Source organism: Ptychodera flava, chromosome 14, assembly GCF_041260155.1.
Source record: "Ptychodera flava strain L36383 chromosome 14, AS_Pfla_20210202, whole genome shotgun sequence".
Taxonomy (NCBI): Eukaryota; Metazoa; Hemichordata; class Enteropneusta; family Ptychoderidae; genus Ptychodera; species Ptychodera flava.
Genome location: NC_091941.1, coordinates 3050851 through 3068507, shown reverse-complemented (window position 1 = coordinate 3068507; position 17657 = coordinate 3050851). Strand labels below are relative to the sequence as shown.

The window sequence follows — 17657 nt, the reverse complement described above, 5'->3', positions numbered from 1 at the left end:
TAGGGTGCAGAACAGGGAACGTGAATCATGAAATTTGGCACGTCGGCGTGGAGCATGTGGCACATGGCTCTTGAATTAGGCTTACCCTTCTTATTTCATGGCACTTTTGACATCTAGGGTTTGGGAAAATTAGCAATTACATAGGTTACATGAGAAATCCATGACAAAGGTGCCATCTGATGGTCATGTATGATACATGTACATGTATATTGCATTGTCCAGGACACAATTTTGAATAAAACAAATGAAGGTATACTATGACTACGTACTGGCTCTTGAAGTGAAAATAATTGTGGAATTAAAAATCAGTGACAGACTTCTTAAACAAAAGTGATGTATAATGACGAAAGTTTACTTCTCATATACATGCAATACTGAAACAAAAACAGCACTCTGAAAATGTTCCTGTCAATTCATGTCAGAAGTTTCAAACTGAAATGTTCTCATATTGTGAAAATAAAACAAATACAACATTGAAGTACATGCATATGATGTAATAACGCATACTGCAATAGATTTGAGATTATCCTGTTCAAATAACCAATTTCCCTTATGCGCCTCTTGGTAAATATGGGAAATTCATTTAAATGTTATAGTTTTTTACTTTCTTCCACCACTACGACAACAGATACTTTGGTGTCGGGAATGATGCGAGGTAATCACCATGGGAATTCCATATCTTGTATTCTGATGCAACCAGTTCTCTGACTGTAAGAAGACGTCAGGGAAAAGAAGACATGGTTATTATAATGTATGCGCTGCAAATACCCAATAAATGACTGCTGAATAATTCCCAATATTTCTTAAGGTGGAATGCACCTCAGGGATAGGTATTTGGACTCTCTCACTTTTTCAATTCTTTTCTGATCTACCACTTGTGGAGGTTCATTTTAAAGCTTTTGGTGGAAACAAACTTCAATGCCTTAGTTTTTCAAAAATCGGAATTTTTATTTTTCTCCATGGAGTTAACACAAGGATGGCAGCATTTTGAATTTCAGATATCGGTAAATCTTTGGTAATTTGTTTCTCTAGTACAAAAAGTTGCACGGTGACCCCTGATTTTTTATTCTTTATTTTGAAAGAGGGGTTTGAATTTTCCTTTAGGAAAATTTGAGCAAAAGTTTAAGTCTTTTACTTTCAAGGTGCATACTACCTTAACAGAAAAGGAATCATGGGACTGCCTGCAGTACAATAAGATATAGTATTCATACATAATAGTTTTCTTTACCACAACAATTCACATTTGTTGAATAGGATACAAACAAAACTGGCATCTAAAAAATGTTCTAAGTTTTTAATTTGCAAATATATCTGCCAAGTTAATTGTGTAAAATTATTGTACTAGCTGACTACAAGCAAAGAATTCGCCAGCACATATACTACAATACTAGTACTTGAAGTGACAAAAAAGTACAAACCTGTGGTCAGTTTAGCTTTGGTACTTGGATAAATCTGCACTGATTTCTGGTCCACAAAGCAACCACTCAGAGTGTAGTCAGAAATCTTGAAAAGCAGCTGTAAAGTACAGAACTATTCTGAATAACTGCAGTCAGATTGGTTTGCATGGTGTGGAAATATTTCAAAAGTTGTCTTGTACTTGTACAGTAACTCAAAGGAAGTATTCGACTATTTGATATCTTTTTCTAAATAATCGCAATCAGAATGTCGGAAATGGCAAGGAAAGATGTCAAAGGCAATACAGTACTTACATACACATTGTAACTGAAAGGACGCATTCAACTATTTGCTATATGATGCACGTGTTGATAAATGATTATATTAACCCTTTGAGTGCTGTAATTTTCTTCCGCCATCATTTTAAGGCAAAATTTTACCAATTTTTATGAATTTTCTATAATTTTTTGATAATTTTGGACTAAATGGAAATCACATTTCATTTGCTACAGTTTTTTCTCAAAATTTTGGCAAAAATCTGAGAAAAATTAACTGGGCTTTATTTTGTAAAGGGACAAAAATAGATTTTGGTGCTCAAAGGGTTAATAATGATGATAGAATAGTATGACTAGACAAATATTTCATGCCTCCTGCATACAAACTGACATTTTGTTTGTTCAACTCTCTCTGATGTCGTACCTTTGCATAGGCATTCAGTCCTACACAAAACGGATCTTCACGAACACTCTTTCTTTCTTCAGCGTCGTAATCCTTGAAGTTCACCACAGCATTCAGTTCAATTTCCAGATGTCTTCCTGGGAATCTTTGTCCGATACTCCAGACAAGACGGTACTGTTTGGGTCCTACATATACTGTTCCTACTGTGGCAGTGTGCTCTATGTTTACAATGCTACCCCTGTCAAGCAAAACAAGAACAAAGCCTGATGACTTTGACTTCTTATCAATAGTGCAGTATGTGGTTTTTTCTAATCAAGAGATCTTCTCTGTATACATTTATAGATTGACTTTCAAAAACAAAAATATCTGTTAAATGAGTTTTTCCAAGCATTCTAATGTCGACCATTTATCTTCACAAATGCTTTTGGATGCATTTCTTCTTGTGTACTTCTCATGTAATTTTCAGCATTCCTTGGTTTTCATGTTGTTTTTCACTACCAATTAGAATAATTTTTTTCATTGCAATACTTTGCTGTGGATACACACTTTTTGATGCTACAAAGTTTACAATTATAATATTTTGATATATATTTTTATTATTTTTATTGTATAAAACAAGTCATTTTAATGACATAGTCCCCGTTTGGTTAGCAAATTTGGAAACCATAAACGAAAATCATGGTGAAATGATATTTGTCCAAGCACATCCGGAAAATAGCTGAGAAAGTGTTGACCTTGTATTGATGTGTATGTGAACTGTTTATATACCAAGTACAAATGGATTACAGTTTAGCTGAAGTTGTGTCATAGACACTAGAACGAAATGACAATGTGGCAGCCATATTGAATAAATTCGCAAAATTATTCGACGTGCATGTGTCAGTCATAGTGTATTGCTACTGTGCCAAGTTTGCATGACATCAGTCAAGGCACGCCTGCATAGTGGCTGTACACATGAAAAAAATATGAAACAAAATGGCTGCCTGGTGGCCACATACAGGATCATAACAAAACACAAATCAACATGCATATGTACACCACAGTGTATTATCCTTGTACCACATTTCAAAGAATTGGCCGGCACATGTCTGAGACATCGCCATGGACACAAGGACACACACACAGATACATGCATGCATGGCACCTAATCTATAAGTCTTTTGGAATTTGTCCACAGGGACTAACAAGTACATTTCTGTTTCTATACACAAAGTATGTTGAAAGAGAAAGTACTGGTATTAGGCTTGCCAACACACCTCACTATGAACAATATGGAACATCATCATTTACAGATGAATTCTACTGTGAACATAAAATCAGTTGTTGCTGTTTCGACAAGTTCATTACTAGCCATCTAAATATAATTTGGGAATAGAACAAGAAAGTGTATTTAGAGAAATAATATAATAAACAAAATTACTTTAATAATTACAGCCTATAAACTTTAAGATGACACTTTCAGCTGTTGATGGGAGTATAATAAAACATAGAGATCTGCAATTCAGTTTGATACATGTCTCTACAAGAAAATGAATAGATAATCATTAGAAGGGTTTTTCTTACCGATTATAAAACGGAATTTGCAGTTCACAGTAATCAAAATTATTTTTGACATTCTCCTGTAACTTGAGCTGTACAAGTAACTTGACTGATGTTTTGTCTCCTCTCATTTGGTAGAATCCTTGAATGGGCAGTTTGGATGTATGTGATGATGTGTAGTGACAAAGTGTGAAGGTTTCTAGTGGTGGAGAAAATCTTAGTCTTCTGGGACCTGGTGAACTTCCAGGTACAGTTACACTGCCTGTGAAGGAAAGATTAGTAAATAATAAAGTTACAGTCAATAGTTATTTTGTACTGAAGCAATTCTTGTTTTCTGTTTCAAATAGAACCACCAAGCAATCTGAACATTAATCTGGTTCAAACACTTATTTTAGTATCCGACCCTATGAAGGTATCAATGGCTCAATAATCAGAGTCCAATTATCATCTGATGAATCTATCAATCTTATTTCATGATATGAAAATACCACCGTAATATTCAAAATCCAAATTTAAGGTGAAGTACTACGAATAACGTCAAAATTAGGCTGTGTGTCATTTTCTTGAAACTTTGCACAAATATTCTTGGAAGTTGTGCAAGTGCAAAAATGAAATAAAAAATAGGGGTCACCACGCTCGTTTCCATGGAAACGGACGTTAAAATGGCGTCGTTAGAAATAAATAAAAATGATATAATTCACTTAAACTGAAGAAAGCAATTATAAAACGCTTAGCAAATGAGTTAATTTTAATAAATACAAAGACTTAAGATTCATATCTATCGAATGTATAGCTTTCATGATGTTTGTAAAGAAATTTTAACATAAGTATCGATTACAAAATGACGATATCGAAATTATATCACTACATAATTTTCGAACTTTCTTCCTGTCGCTTTGAATGGTGTCATTTTGACCAAACTTGGCGAATAAAATCCTGACATAATACCATTTAGTTTACACTTTTAATAAAAGGGTGTCACCACGCTACTTTTTACAATATCTCCAGGTGAATGGGTAATGTGCGCCATGTAAATGGGAGAGAAATGTTAATTTTTCGCTCATATCGAATAAAAACCAGCTTCCTAGGGGGTCAAAATATGACAAGGTTATAGGTCACATGTATTTCTGAGAGACTGGGTCAAAAAATTAGGTAAAAGCGCAACTTCAACAATGACAAGGGATGTTAAATACATGCTCTACAAAATAACCCATTTGCGGCAGGCTGGAGTTAAATCTGCGCAGAAACGTTCTAAAGCGTGTGCGCGTCTGAATTCGTCGCCCTTACCTTAAACCATAGTCTGTTCCACTGCCTATGTTTCAACTAAGGCACTTGAAAAGCCGGCAGAACTCTACATCTTGGTGACTGAGCATGCTCAGAAATGTGCAAGTTTCCTGCTGTCTGAAGAAGTTAAAATGAACCCTGCTTTGTGCGGTCATTTACACAGCTGGACATTGTTGTATTTTGAACTCACAACAGGTGACCTCTCGCTTGACTTTGACCATTACACTAGAATTATTTCCAGGTATATGTAGAATAGGCCTTGGGACAAGATATTCTGATTCCCAAACTTTTACAATCTTTTCTGATTTACCACCTGGGGGCACTCATTTTGCAGCTCATCGGGTTAATAAAATTTTCACTCGATTAGTTTGTGAAAATGGAAATGTTATTTTTCCCTATAGAGTTAACACAGGCATGGTGGCCATTTTGAATTTCAAATATCTGCCAAAGTCAAGCAATTTGTTTGTCTAGTACCAAAATTTGCAGTGACACCTAATTTTTATTTTTGATTTGGTGAGAGAATGGTTAAAAAGTTTAATTAAGTTTGAGCAAAAGTTTAAGTCTTTCACTTTCAAGGCGTATACTATCTCTACAATGAAAGAATTGTAATTTTCGCTTTTTGTCAAAATGTAAAGTTACATGTATGCAAACTACATGTATTTGGATTGTGTTCACAGTGACATGTGCCAAACTGCACTGGCTTGTATTCAGTCTGACAATGAGAAATTGAAGTTATATTTGTGTGAAATGCTGAAGTTCTCTGAGCTCCAGTCATCAAATACATGCTGACAATATAAGCTTTCTTTTGTAGCTATGTTACCTCTTTATCAACAACTGTCACTATGATGAAGAATCTGCCATCAATATATTCATCATTTGTGTTAAATCTCTACACAACAGGTGACAAAGAAGAGACTTTGCTCATATTTTTGAAATTTTCTTGGACATGAAAGAAATGTTTTAAAAAATTCAACATTTGCGACAAATTAATTACATGTAACCACAATAATTAGCCAAACAATGTCTGAAAATTTCTCCTTGTGAAAAATTCACATGGTCTTTACAACAAACAACTTAATTGGTCGACCTTGTGGAAGATCGGCCTTATTGGCCAAACAAGTTATTAACAGTAATAAAGTCTGATAATAATCATTATCATATACCTAGATTCACGTATCCATGTAAACCTATGGGAAAAGGCGCTCTTAAAGGTGTGTAATGAGTTGCCGTATCACGCCCAGGCACTCTTTGCCCAAATAAGGTAGTGTGCGCGCTTTTTCAAAAGTTTTCGTTGTCGTTGCTACGCGCTCTGCTATCCACGTACATTCCATTAGAAAGCACGTCAGCGCGAGATTCGCACCCGTTTCTATGCGCTTCGCTAGTAGTTTTGAAGCAAATTGTAGACAATTCGAATCTTATTCTGATCAAAATTGGTTTAAAACAAGTGCTTGATAGTCTCCTCTCAATGTTTTGCTGAGAAAGTGTATTTTAACGAACAGGATCAACTACTCATCTGTGCTCATTCTGTAGTGACATTGGCGTTCGCATAGAACAAGCTCGTGACGCGTTCAAGAACAGAACAAATGGCAACATCGTACATATTAATCCGCAAAGTTGCGTGGCTCATGTTTTTTTTAATTTACGCCCATAACTTTAACAAAATTTAATTGATAAATACTGAAACATATCGCAACCGTTCAATAAGGTATATGATAAAACCTTACGGCCCAGATACGGGTTTTGCGGATCGGTCGTACGACGTACGGGCCCTCGCACGCTCGGGCCCTTCCCCCGTACGACCTCGGTCCGCAAAACCCGTATCAGGGCCGTAAAGATTATTATTATACATCTACCATCGAGAACAATAGAATTTAGCGTGCGCTAAAAAGCCGTACGGAACTCGCACCCGTTCCGTACGGCACGGTTTTAAGATGCCCCATTCCCTGCGGCTGTATCTGCACGTTCACTGTAGAACGGTTTCAAGGAACACCTTGAACGAGTGCCAGAACAAGTCTCGCGCGCGCTCTGTACGTACGTATGTGTGTAGTGCACACACTCCAAAACTTGCAGAAGCGCGTCCGAGGTAGCGTTCCACACTGCCGCGATAAAATCGGAAGAAAAATTGTTGACAATGCACGAAAACGGTCACTACTCCGACATTTTGATGCCCTGATCAGGAATGTAAGATGTATAATAATAAGGTTATTACGAAAATACCGCAAAGGATGCACTCGGACATTGGCGCCTCGCATCGCCCTCTGCTTCGCGTCGGGCGATACGCTGCGCCAATGTCCTCGTGCATCCTTTGCGGTATTTTCGTAATAACCTCATATAATTTGCTTTTTTAGAAACATTATATTTTGTCCCTGTACCTGTGTTTGACTGCGTATCTGCTGTATTCACACACGGATGTACTATGAGATTGTCCAATGGTGGATGATTCACAGCAACTGACAAGTTGACTGTTACGTCAGGGATACCTTCCAGCTCTGCCTAATTCGGACAACCAAAGAAAAGTCATTATAATTCACAAAAATACTTCAATTTATGGCAAAACTTTCCAAAATGTGTGGGTCAATTGAACTGGACATCATATAACACATAACAGACGCACTGCCTGACAATAAAATGCAGGGTACACAGGAGACCTCCCACACCCCTGTAACAGTTACAGGGCTGCTACATGGTTGTGGGCATAGCTGTACCAGCCCTATGGAGCAACACATCCTGTACCAGCCTAGAAAGATTGTCACTGTTACAGGGGTGTCAGCATAATGGCAGCGGTGTATTTCACAGCCATGTACCACACCTATGCACAGCTATGCTACACAGTCGAAATAATTGGCTGCTGAAGGTGTGTGAGCGACAACCCTGTCACACACATTTCAGCAACACACCAGTTACAGCTATATTTCTCACACCCCTGTAGCAGCTATGCGCACAACCCTGTAGCAGCCCTTTTTCTCACACCCCTGTAGCAGCCCTGTGCACACCCCTGTAGCAGCCTTTTTCTCACACTCCTGTGCACACCTCTGTAGCAGTCCTTTTTCTCACACCCCTGTAGCAGCCTGTGCACACCCCTGTAGCAGCCGTTTTGCACACCCCCTGTAGCAGCCTTTTTCTCACACTCCTGTGCACACCCCTGTAGCAGTCCTTTTTCTCACACCTCTGTAACGGCTATGTGTGAATGTGTGTAGCAGCCATGTGCACAAGTATGTAGCAGCTCTTTTACTCACAGCCTGTAGCAGCTGTGTGCACATCCCTATAGCAGCTCTTTTTCTCGCACCCCTGTAGCAGCCGTATGCATACCTGTGTAGCATAGGTGTGGGAAGTCATATAGCAGAGGTGAGTGAATAGCTGCTACATGGCTGTTCTCCACACCCGTGTAGCATAGATGTGGGAAGTCATGTAGCAGGGGTGTGAACATCAGTGTACTAGGCTGCTATCCACACCCATGTCCTAGGATGTGATCAGCAGCCGTGGTACATAGGCAACAATCCACACATCCTGTAGCAGCTATGTGGCCCACACCTCTGTAGCATGGATGTGGGAAAATTTTCCCTGCTACAGAGGTGTGGGCCACATAGCTGCTACATGGATGTGCTCTGTTTCCTAGTACTAGGCTGCTGGCACATCCTAGTACTAGGATGTTGGAGGTCTCCTGTGTATATCAGAGGACAGATGAACCCTAAACTGTCGGCTGTACCGACGGGATACTTTTTTGATTCATTATCCACTGAGGTAACTGAAAAATATCATTACCCAACCTAACTTCCTACATGTCCAATCGTCAATATTTACATCTTGAGCTCAATAATTTTCTAGTCTGTTGAGAAAAACTACAAGCCAATGAGCTCTGGTCTGAGGACTTAGTCAGCTCTGACTGATAACAAGAGGACTGCATGAGGTCACTTCAGAAATATTCTCAAATATACCAGTTATTAATCGATATTTTCATTTTTTTTTTCGATGTTAAATTATAGTACCTTGCAGGTGACTGTTCCATAGACGTCCCATACATCATTCACGGTTTGGTTTCCATACAATACTGCACGCACACATTCACTAGTGACAAACTGAACCTGGGATTTTCCTCCTTTCATCAAGACAGGCTTCCATGCTGGTTGCTATGACAACATAGAAAATACAACACATCAAAATAAGACAACACATATTTCCTCTGAGAAATTTTCTGGGAAGATTTGTCTATGTGGAAATGGAAGCATGTCAAAGTTTTCCCAGCGATATGAGTAACATTTTATCCATTGGAAATTTTACAGTTGCAGTTTATTGATAGGGTCTTGAAATTGCAAATACTCAATGAATTTCAACAATGTAACTATCAATGTTACTTGACATCCATTCTCAGTGACAACAGGGCTCTTCAATTTGCTGGCTGAAAAAAACTATCAATGTTACTTGACATCCATCCTCAGAGACCACAGGGCTCTTCAATTTGCTGGCTGAAAAAAACATTCAGTCAAGTCTTGTCATCATTATTCGTAAAGCAGGTAGAAATGACCAAAACTCTTTCCCACTGTGACTTTTTGAAATAAAAAAATTTCCAGATACACTAATGTTCTGTAGTTTTTATTCAACAAAGGCCAAATGCTAAATGCTTCCTGAGATCACTTCAATAAATTTTTAGTAAAAAATCTGGGTATTTTTTAATTAAAGCCTGAAGACCTGACAACAGTAACTTAAATTCTCTCATCACATATGTGATATATAACTTTATTATTGACCCAGCTTGCTCTCATGCAGACATACCAGGGTGTGTTTTATAATCTAAACTACATCTTACAGTCTCACAAATTCACTGATTGTTCAAATGAAAGGCATTATGGGAATACAGTAGATGTTGGATTTGTTTACAAGCAAAGACATCCTTCCTGCATAACAATATATAAGATGTCAATGATTTTGTGAAATTTGTGTCATGAACAGGTACATTCTAAGTGTCTGCCCGTTTTTTTGCCCAATGTCTTTATTTATGACCTTGTAATTTTTTGGAAAATATGTATAATGATCTAGGGACACCTATGAAAATCTCAAAACTAACAATTCAATGAAATTGGTAGTTTTTGTAATGACACAGTCACTTTCTCATCAAAATCTAGAAGAATCACCAAGGAGATATCGATGGCAATGGGTATTTTGAAATGTTTTTCATGGAACCATTGTATGCAAACTGATATCTACACACCTGGAGATGTATTTAAGGTGGTTGGAAAGGCTAGAGCGTCAGTTATAAATTTCAACAAAACTATTAAAATATAAAAGTAGTCAACATTCTCTGTGGAATAAAAAAAACTAGACATTTGGGCACAAAGGCATTGCAGAGTTATAGCCTGTTAAAACTTCTGAAAAACTGACCAAATAAGAAGACATTGGGGAGTCCTTAGTGTATTAACTATGGTAGAGGTCCCCTAGCTGTTAATAAAATGTTTGAAAAGGGAAAGTCATTATTTGCTGTTTTTCAGGAGTTTGACAAGGTGGTGCTGGCATTCAGAGTGAGTGACTACTATTGTAAATGCATTTTTAGATTCTTTGAGTGTCAAAGAGGTGTCAAAAGTGAGATTAAGCAAAAAAAACTGCTCTATGACTTCAAAAGAGGGGTTCAAATATGGCTTGTTTTCAACATTTTTGACAGAATAACAGTTTTCCTACATAATTGTATACCAATTTAATCCAACTTTGAAATGAGATATGGACATGAAATTTTTACAGCCTATTAACAAGGTTACAGATAAGATTTGTACGGCACAATTTTCCTGTATTTGAAGTACTTTTTGAAAAATCACATTTTGAAATTTGAAAGAATTTTTAATAATGTTTGATATATAAACCCATGTAAAATCATAAAAACAAATTTTATTTACAAATCCTGCCGTACAAATCTTACAATAAATAGTGTCAACATATTTATAACTAATTTGGTAATAATAATACTATCCAATAACTATTAAATTCAAATATGTAAAAAAATATGAAAAATTAAATTTTAATATTTACTGGTGTCATATTTCAAAATCATGGCTGCAAATATACAATTTTTATATTCTTTGGAGATAATATTAACTAAGGGAGTTATCCTGAAAATTTGAACTAAATATCTTGATTCTAACACTTGAAACTTGACATTAACTCTGTGAAAAGAATTGGTGCAAAAATAGCCTTTCCAACCACCTTAAAATATTTAGGTTTACAAAAGATACACATTTATGGAAGTTTCTCAAATTTATCTGTGTGGAAAGAGATGGGTTATGTCATTGAACTTGTACTAGGGTTATTCAGAGATTTAAAGGTACACCATATTTCTTGGCTCAGCCATAGCGATGAGAAACGTCGTCTCACCTTTTGTGCCTGGATGTGTTGAATTGGTTTACTTGATAGAGCCGCTTTTACTGTCGCTGCATCAATATCCAGAGGAGTTCCAAATGGTAATGCAAAACACAAGTAGTCATACAAATCTTGAAATTTGGGGGAATTCTGAAATAAAAACAAAACGGCACAATCACTGAGTAAAAACTGATCCTTTTGATCTTGTACATGTTGTGTGTTTGTTCCAGGTCTGAAATGTGCTTAAATATCAAAATAATAGATGAATAATAATAGTGTTATTATTAAAATTTCACACTAATCTTCCTTTTTGAATATTAGAGAATAACTTTGTGTACTTGGTATGACATACATTCTAGCTTTGCACAAAGACACTCAAACTGTCTCCACTCAGTATGAACACATCTGCCTGCTCATTCAAGTACAAGTATGAGATATGAAAACAAAAGATCTGCATTTCAAGTCCACATCGATCTATACACTGAACACACATCCTTCTCTCTACCCCCGTAGTGGTTTTATATGAAGCAGTGTGATTCATTTTCATACCTGATCAGCATCACTGGGAAGAGGACCAAGCAAATCTGCTATTTGTAACAGCAGAGAAAATCCAACTGAAATCCCAGGTCTAGGGTAAAAATAAAAACAGCAATTCAAATATACATGATGTTCATTGGATTTACTGTGCAGATTGGTAACAAACCATGAATCAACGTTTGTCATTATTGAATTAAGTATTTCAAAAATATCCTCTATCTGCTCCTATATCAAATCACTTACATTGAAATCAGAGGAGGTCTCTCATCACAGCCTGCTTCAACCAATGGTAGACAGCAAAACATCAGACCATACTGTGAAAAGAAATCACAGCATAAATATAAATATGATCACACATGAAAAATCCCCAATGCCAGTCTTCTTGATTTGATGAAAAGAATGGCATGAGTTTTTTCAAGTCATTGTAAGTGTGCAGAACCACTACGACACTTTGGAACTGACTTATCATAGAACCATTATTTTAGACTGTTGATGCAATGTTTTGTCTGATGGAAATTATTCCTCACAAATGCTATTAAATATCTTGGTTGCCAACCAAACCTCCATACAATGTATACTAGACTCTCCACAGTCGCTGTGCCTTGTTCTGTGCGCGCCCACCTGCATTCGAAGGCTACGCTGTGCAGCTGTGAGCACGCGCTGCCAGACACAGCGACTGTCGGTTCTTGCAAGTATATGAATATTCATAAGGTAAGTGACGTCAAAAGAAACACCTATCTAACTGGGCGGAGAGAATATATACTAGTAGCTGGTAGACCTATATACGCGGTATGTTTTTATTTATCATTTTTTAATTTTATTTGGCTATGGTACTTGTCATTTGTTTCTGATCCACGGATGCGTGGAGTTCTATAAAGTACCCGGATCAGGCAGAAATCCGACCGGTCGCTTGCAAGAACGTCCAGACCCTGGGATTCGCGTCGCGTTTCTGAAGGGTGCGCGCGTGTTCCCACAGGAAAGAACGCGAATCGCAGGGTCTCTGCCAGACTAAATGTATACATGTCTAGAGATGCCCATTGTGTACATGTATACACTGTTACTGTGAATACGATTGAAGTCACCTGACTCAATTCTAAAATAAATTCATGACTGAAATACCTGAAGGTGATAGCAAAATGCATTTTGCAAAATTAACAATCAACACATGATAAAAGCATTGACAATTTCCCCTATGCTCTTCAAATATCTTTGTAAATGAAATGACAAAATTATGTGTTGCTTGAGAAGGACCTACCAGCTTGGCTAGGGTGTCATTGCACGAGAGAATTGACTCACCTGCTCCACAATAATAACAGGCCATAATTTGCCTTTCTCTGTTGTCAACTCATATACCGGTTTTTGCTGACTGAGTACCTTCTGACAAGAATCTCTTGATTTTATGAACTAAAACAGAACAAAAATTATGCAGTCATTGTTTTGTCATTACAAAAACGGCCATGAATAATTATACCATGAGCCTCACAAATGAGATTATTTTCTTGAAAGAGTTGGAAGGTAACTTTGCTTCTTGATATTGTGTGAAAATTTGCACAAAACTTTGATCTAAATGTTAAGGTAGTACGCTACCATTCTATATAGGAGAGCGCCCTCTTTGTCCAGAAGATGTACATGTTCCTTTTAGACTACCTAACCTGGTGAGCGTGAATAACAGGACAAACTGGCAAAAAATCATGCAAGTGACCTTATAATATATCTTTCAGAAGTTTTTATGGATCAAAACAATCGAAATTATATTTTTGCAATGATAAATCGACAGTTATTTTTATTTTGAAAGATCTGTAGAGAATAATTAACAATTGTAGCTCTGACATAATATCAGTAAGCTAGAGGGTCAAATCTCAGGTCTAACAAAATTCACCTTTTTTCGTCACTTTTTTTTGTTTAGTAAGAAAATTTGCGTGGTGACCCCAAATTTTTTTGCTTCTAAATCAAAGAACACAGTCTGTTTGATAGATATTGCTGTACTTTTTAACATTTTGAAAATTATTTTGTGCATTTACATGAAGTTATATTTTTAAAAAAGACTAATTGTACAGTTAAATGATAAATTTAGGGTCTAATATTTAATTTTTAAGACAAGACATCAAAAATTTTAGTTGATTGTCCTAATTCAGCTGTCCTGGCAATACAAAAATGTGGTATGCACACTGGGATCTGTTAATCGTTTGCGATAAAATAAAGATTCTGCTGGTAAGTTCAAATTTCGCAAAATGGGAGATTTAGTGGTTTTCTGTCAATTTGGCATGTGTTTTTTCAAAATTTTGCATGGGTACCCCATATTTTTTTCATATCTTTGCAATGTACACATAAAGATTATTTCAGAAAAGTCAACCTCAAGAATGTCCCAACATTTTTGGAATGGTAGCGTACCTCCTTAAGGGTTCATTCTGAAATTTACATATCCAAACTTTCACCACCATTTAGTCAAATCTGAATGAGGGGATCCAAAGGCATCTACAGACTGAAGGTGAACATGATGAGCAAAGTGGTTTCACAGAAAACATTTTGACAAAAAGATAGGTAAACTGACCCTAAAAGTTTATGATTCCAATTTTCATCATCATTTAGCCATCAAATCACTTATTTCAAGTCACATTATCAAGTACAATCAATGCCAATGATATGACACTTCAATTGCAATACTACCTCTCTTTGGTTACATGTCAGATATGACACTTCAATTGCAATACTATTCAAAATTGAAAGGTGTCTGCAAGACATCAAGGGATGTATCAATCTGATAAAAATGAGATGCAGAGATAGTTATGTTTTCAGCTGTGCTTGTTCTTTGCTGTTCTTGTTAGCTAATACTGGTCGAATTGATACGCTTTTTACGATGGTCACACATCCATAAACCGATCACAAAGAGGTTTACAACCACCACTTGGTATAGATGACAAGTGATATGACATGTGGGCAGGTCCACACATCAGGTGGTTTACTGATGGGACAGTGGGCCATTGCTTTCAAGTTTCAATGGCTTTTTGATTTGTTTTTGAAAGAAAAAAGACACTTTAAAGGCCAAATGACCTTTGATACAAGAAAGGGAAAATTACCTGTGTACTTTGTGCATTGCAACCAAACTCTGCATTGATTGCTTGACAAAACTCTCTGTCTTCTGGAACAGCAACATATTTGTCCACAGAGCTGAAAGTTCTTGCTCTCTTCTCAACCGTTGGATAAGTCCTGTAGGAATGAGATATGCAAGGAATGATTGTCATGGTAACAGCATTGAAGAGTACAGGGTGGGAAGGCATTTATATGATTAGAAGTTGTACCAGGCAAAAGTTGTACCTTCTTTTTCAATTGGAAACACTTTTGATAAAAAACCGAAAATTTGAAATTATCTTCACTTGGGAAAAATGTTCTTTAATGGCAAAAGAAAAGAAAGAAATTGCTTTAAAGAGAACATGGATTGTAAAATCGGTAAAAAAAAATGAGTTTTCTGCAGATGGAATTAAATTTATCTTTTTCTGCACACATCGTTTCTGATGTAGTTTGCATCAAATCCATTCTATCACAGATATAATTGAATCGTTGTAAGATTGTTTTAACTGCTGCACCCTTGTTCTTATAGTTTATGTACAGAAAATCATATGAAATCACTGCAAAAACTTAAATCAATATATAAATCAATAGAGAACGGTGTAAATTAGTAAACTTAGATACACGATTTTACAAGTGGTATAGCCACAAACTGATGACGTCAAATCCCTATACAAAATACATTGTGCCATAATTACAAGGCGTCTGTGTTTTGTGTATGGCAATTTGACGTCATCAGTTTGTGGCTATACCACTTGTAAAATGGTAAACTTAGATACAAAACTGACAACTAACTTTAATAGGGCAAGGAATTGGATTTCTATACACTACCTTCATATAACACATACTGTCAGCATGGAGGTAGAAAGAAAGTCGGCAAGGCTCTATGCATTGTACATATTTCTAATCCTTTTACCGTTAATCCTGAACCATCCGCTGGGAGAACAAACAGCGGTAACACTCACGGTACAAAGGGTTGTGACTCCTTCTTCCTTTCTACCTCCATGCTCTCAGTAAGGTAAGCTTCCACAGGTTTACCATGTGAAAAATATGGTCACTATTTTTTACGTTAATTGAAGGTACAGAATTACGTTAATTCCGTTGGTTTCATTCGGCCAGGTGCGGATGGGGCTTTGTCAAAGTCCTTTTGAGGTAAGGCTGTAAAAAATAACTTCCTGCATAAGTATACTAAATTGTTCTGCATTGTTTTAAAAATTAAGATTACAGTATGTTCAGAGAAACAGCCGGTTTCTCATCACCATCTACCGGTATACTCCCTCCTACTACTAGTGAGGCCATGGAGGTAGCACACTACCTAGATATATATATAATATATATATATATATATATATATATATATATATATATATATATATATATATATATATATATATATATATATATATATAGATACATAGATACATAGATAGATATACACATCCATGACTGGGATGAGTATACCTGGTTAAGAGAATATTGTTGTCTCTGACACCGCCTGTGGCCCACTTTACAATCCAAACTGCACGAACACTCATATTGGGTAGGACTACATTTTACAATGCTGGTTGTCCAGGAAAAGCAGTGTAGCGCGTGAGATAACACCTCTGTATTCTGCAGACACCAGTTTGTGCTGCAACTACCAACAGTCAACCTCGGATGACCTTCCTCCCTTCCTCACAGCTGTCAGGTGACTTGTTGCAGGCATGCGCAAACTAGTTATTATTTTCAGACGTCTCTCCAGAGGGCGCCGTCTATGACCTTTGACTTTCCAGAGACGCGGTGATCAGACTGTGTACGGCGCGGCGACTATCTAACAAAACGTGCTTATCTGACAAAACTCTTTATACTAATAGCCCAGCGAGTCATTTAGCCAGGGCACGTCTCCGCCGTCATCATGGTCATTAGTGAATCCACTAGGCGTTATGTGGACTGGGTAGTTTGTAATAGTGTAGTTTATGCTATGAGTTTATGCTACGTTCTGACGTTCTGATATCTAGATAATCTAGCCTTACAATAACAGAACGTCGGAACTTAGCATAAACCATGGAGGTACTACCTCCATGCATAAACTCATAGAATAAAATACACTTTTACAAACTACCAGGTCCACATAACACCTGTTACTGAATCACTGCACATGCATGAGGTACATGTCGCTCTGGGTATTACGATGCTACATGCTCCCGGCGCGGGAAATTTACTTTTCTTTTCCGTACCGCTGCGGTGGGAATAACATCTTTATTATGGTTGTTCTTGCATCAGCCGGGCTCGGAGCTAACTCCATGTTGAGACACTACTTTTCTTATCATCCCCTGGCATGTTTATTGAGTATAATTTATGTAAATGGCAAAATTAGCGATCGAGGAAGGTGATGTAAAACAAAAGAAAACAAGAAGTACTCTGTTCGCCATTGTGGTGATTTTGATACTCCCGCCAACGTGACAGCAGACGACCTCACGTGACCTCGGGGAGCTCTCTTCCAGCAACTATTTGGTGGAGGGACTGTGGTGTTACATGTAATCGTGTTACATATTAAAGAGAGGCTTGGTGATTTTACGCAATCAATGTAATTTACTGTATTTTCTGGCCATTCTGTGATGTTTGTGATTTTAGACTCCTTTAATTGTGATTTTATTTGTGTGTTTTGACAGGCGAAGCATTGTGTCGGGGATTACTTTCCATAAATAATAATAATATTTTATTGCTTGCTTGTAAATATAGGATTTACATCACATTTATGGCAATAAAAGTGTGATACAAAAATAAGTTCAAATTTTTCTCCAATAAAGATAAAGTAATACAGTATAATAATAGTA

General features: G+C 36.9%; 1 protein-coding gene across 1 annotated transcript; it reads right to left on the bottom strand.

Moving 5' to 3' along the window:
- Positions 1-331: 331 nt before the first annotated feature.
- LOC139148964 (AP-5 complex subunit mu-1-like) lies at positions 332-16584 on the bottom strand. The gene is made up of 12 exons (XM_070720437.1): positions 16303-16584; positions 14853-14982; positions 13072-13179; positions 12019-12089; positions 11788-11866; positions 11254-11388; positions 8883-9023; positions 7269-7389; positions 3637-3874; positions 2095-2311; positions 1419-1515; positions 332-708 (listed from the first exon to the last, which is right to left on the bottom strand). Exons 1-12 carry the CDS (start codon positions 16374-16376, stop codon positions 617-619), a joined length of 1503 nt encoding a protein of 500 aa, XP_070576538.1. The 5' UTR covers positions 16377-16584; the 3' UTR covers positions 332-616.
- Between the last annotated feature and the right edge of the window lie 1073 nt (positions 16585-17657).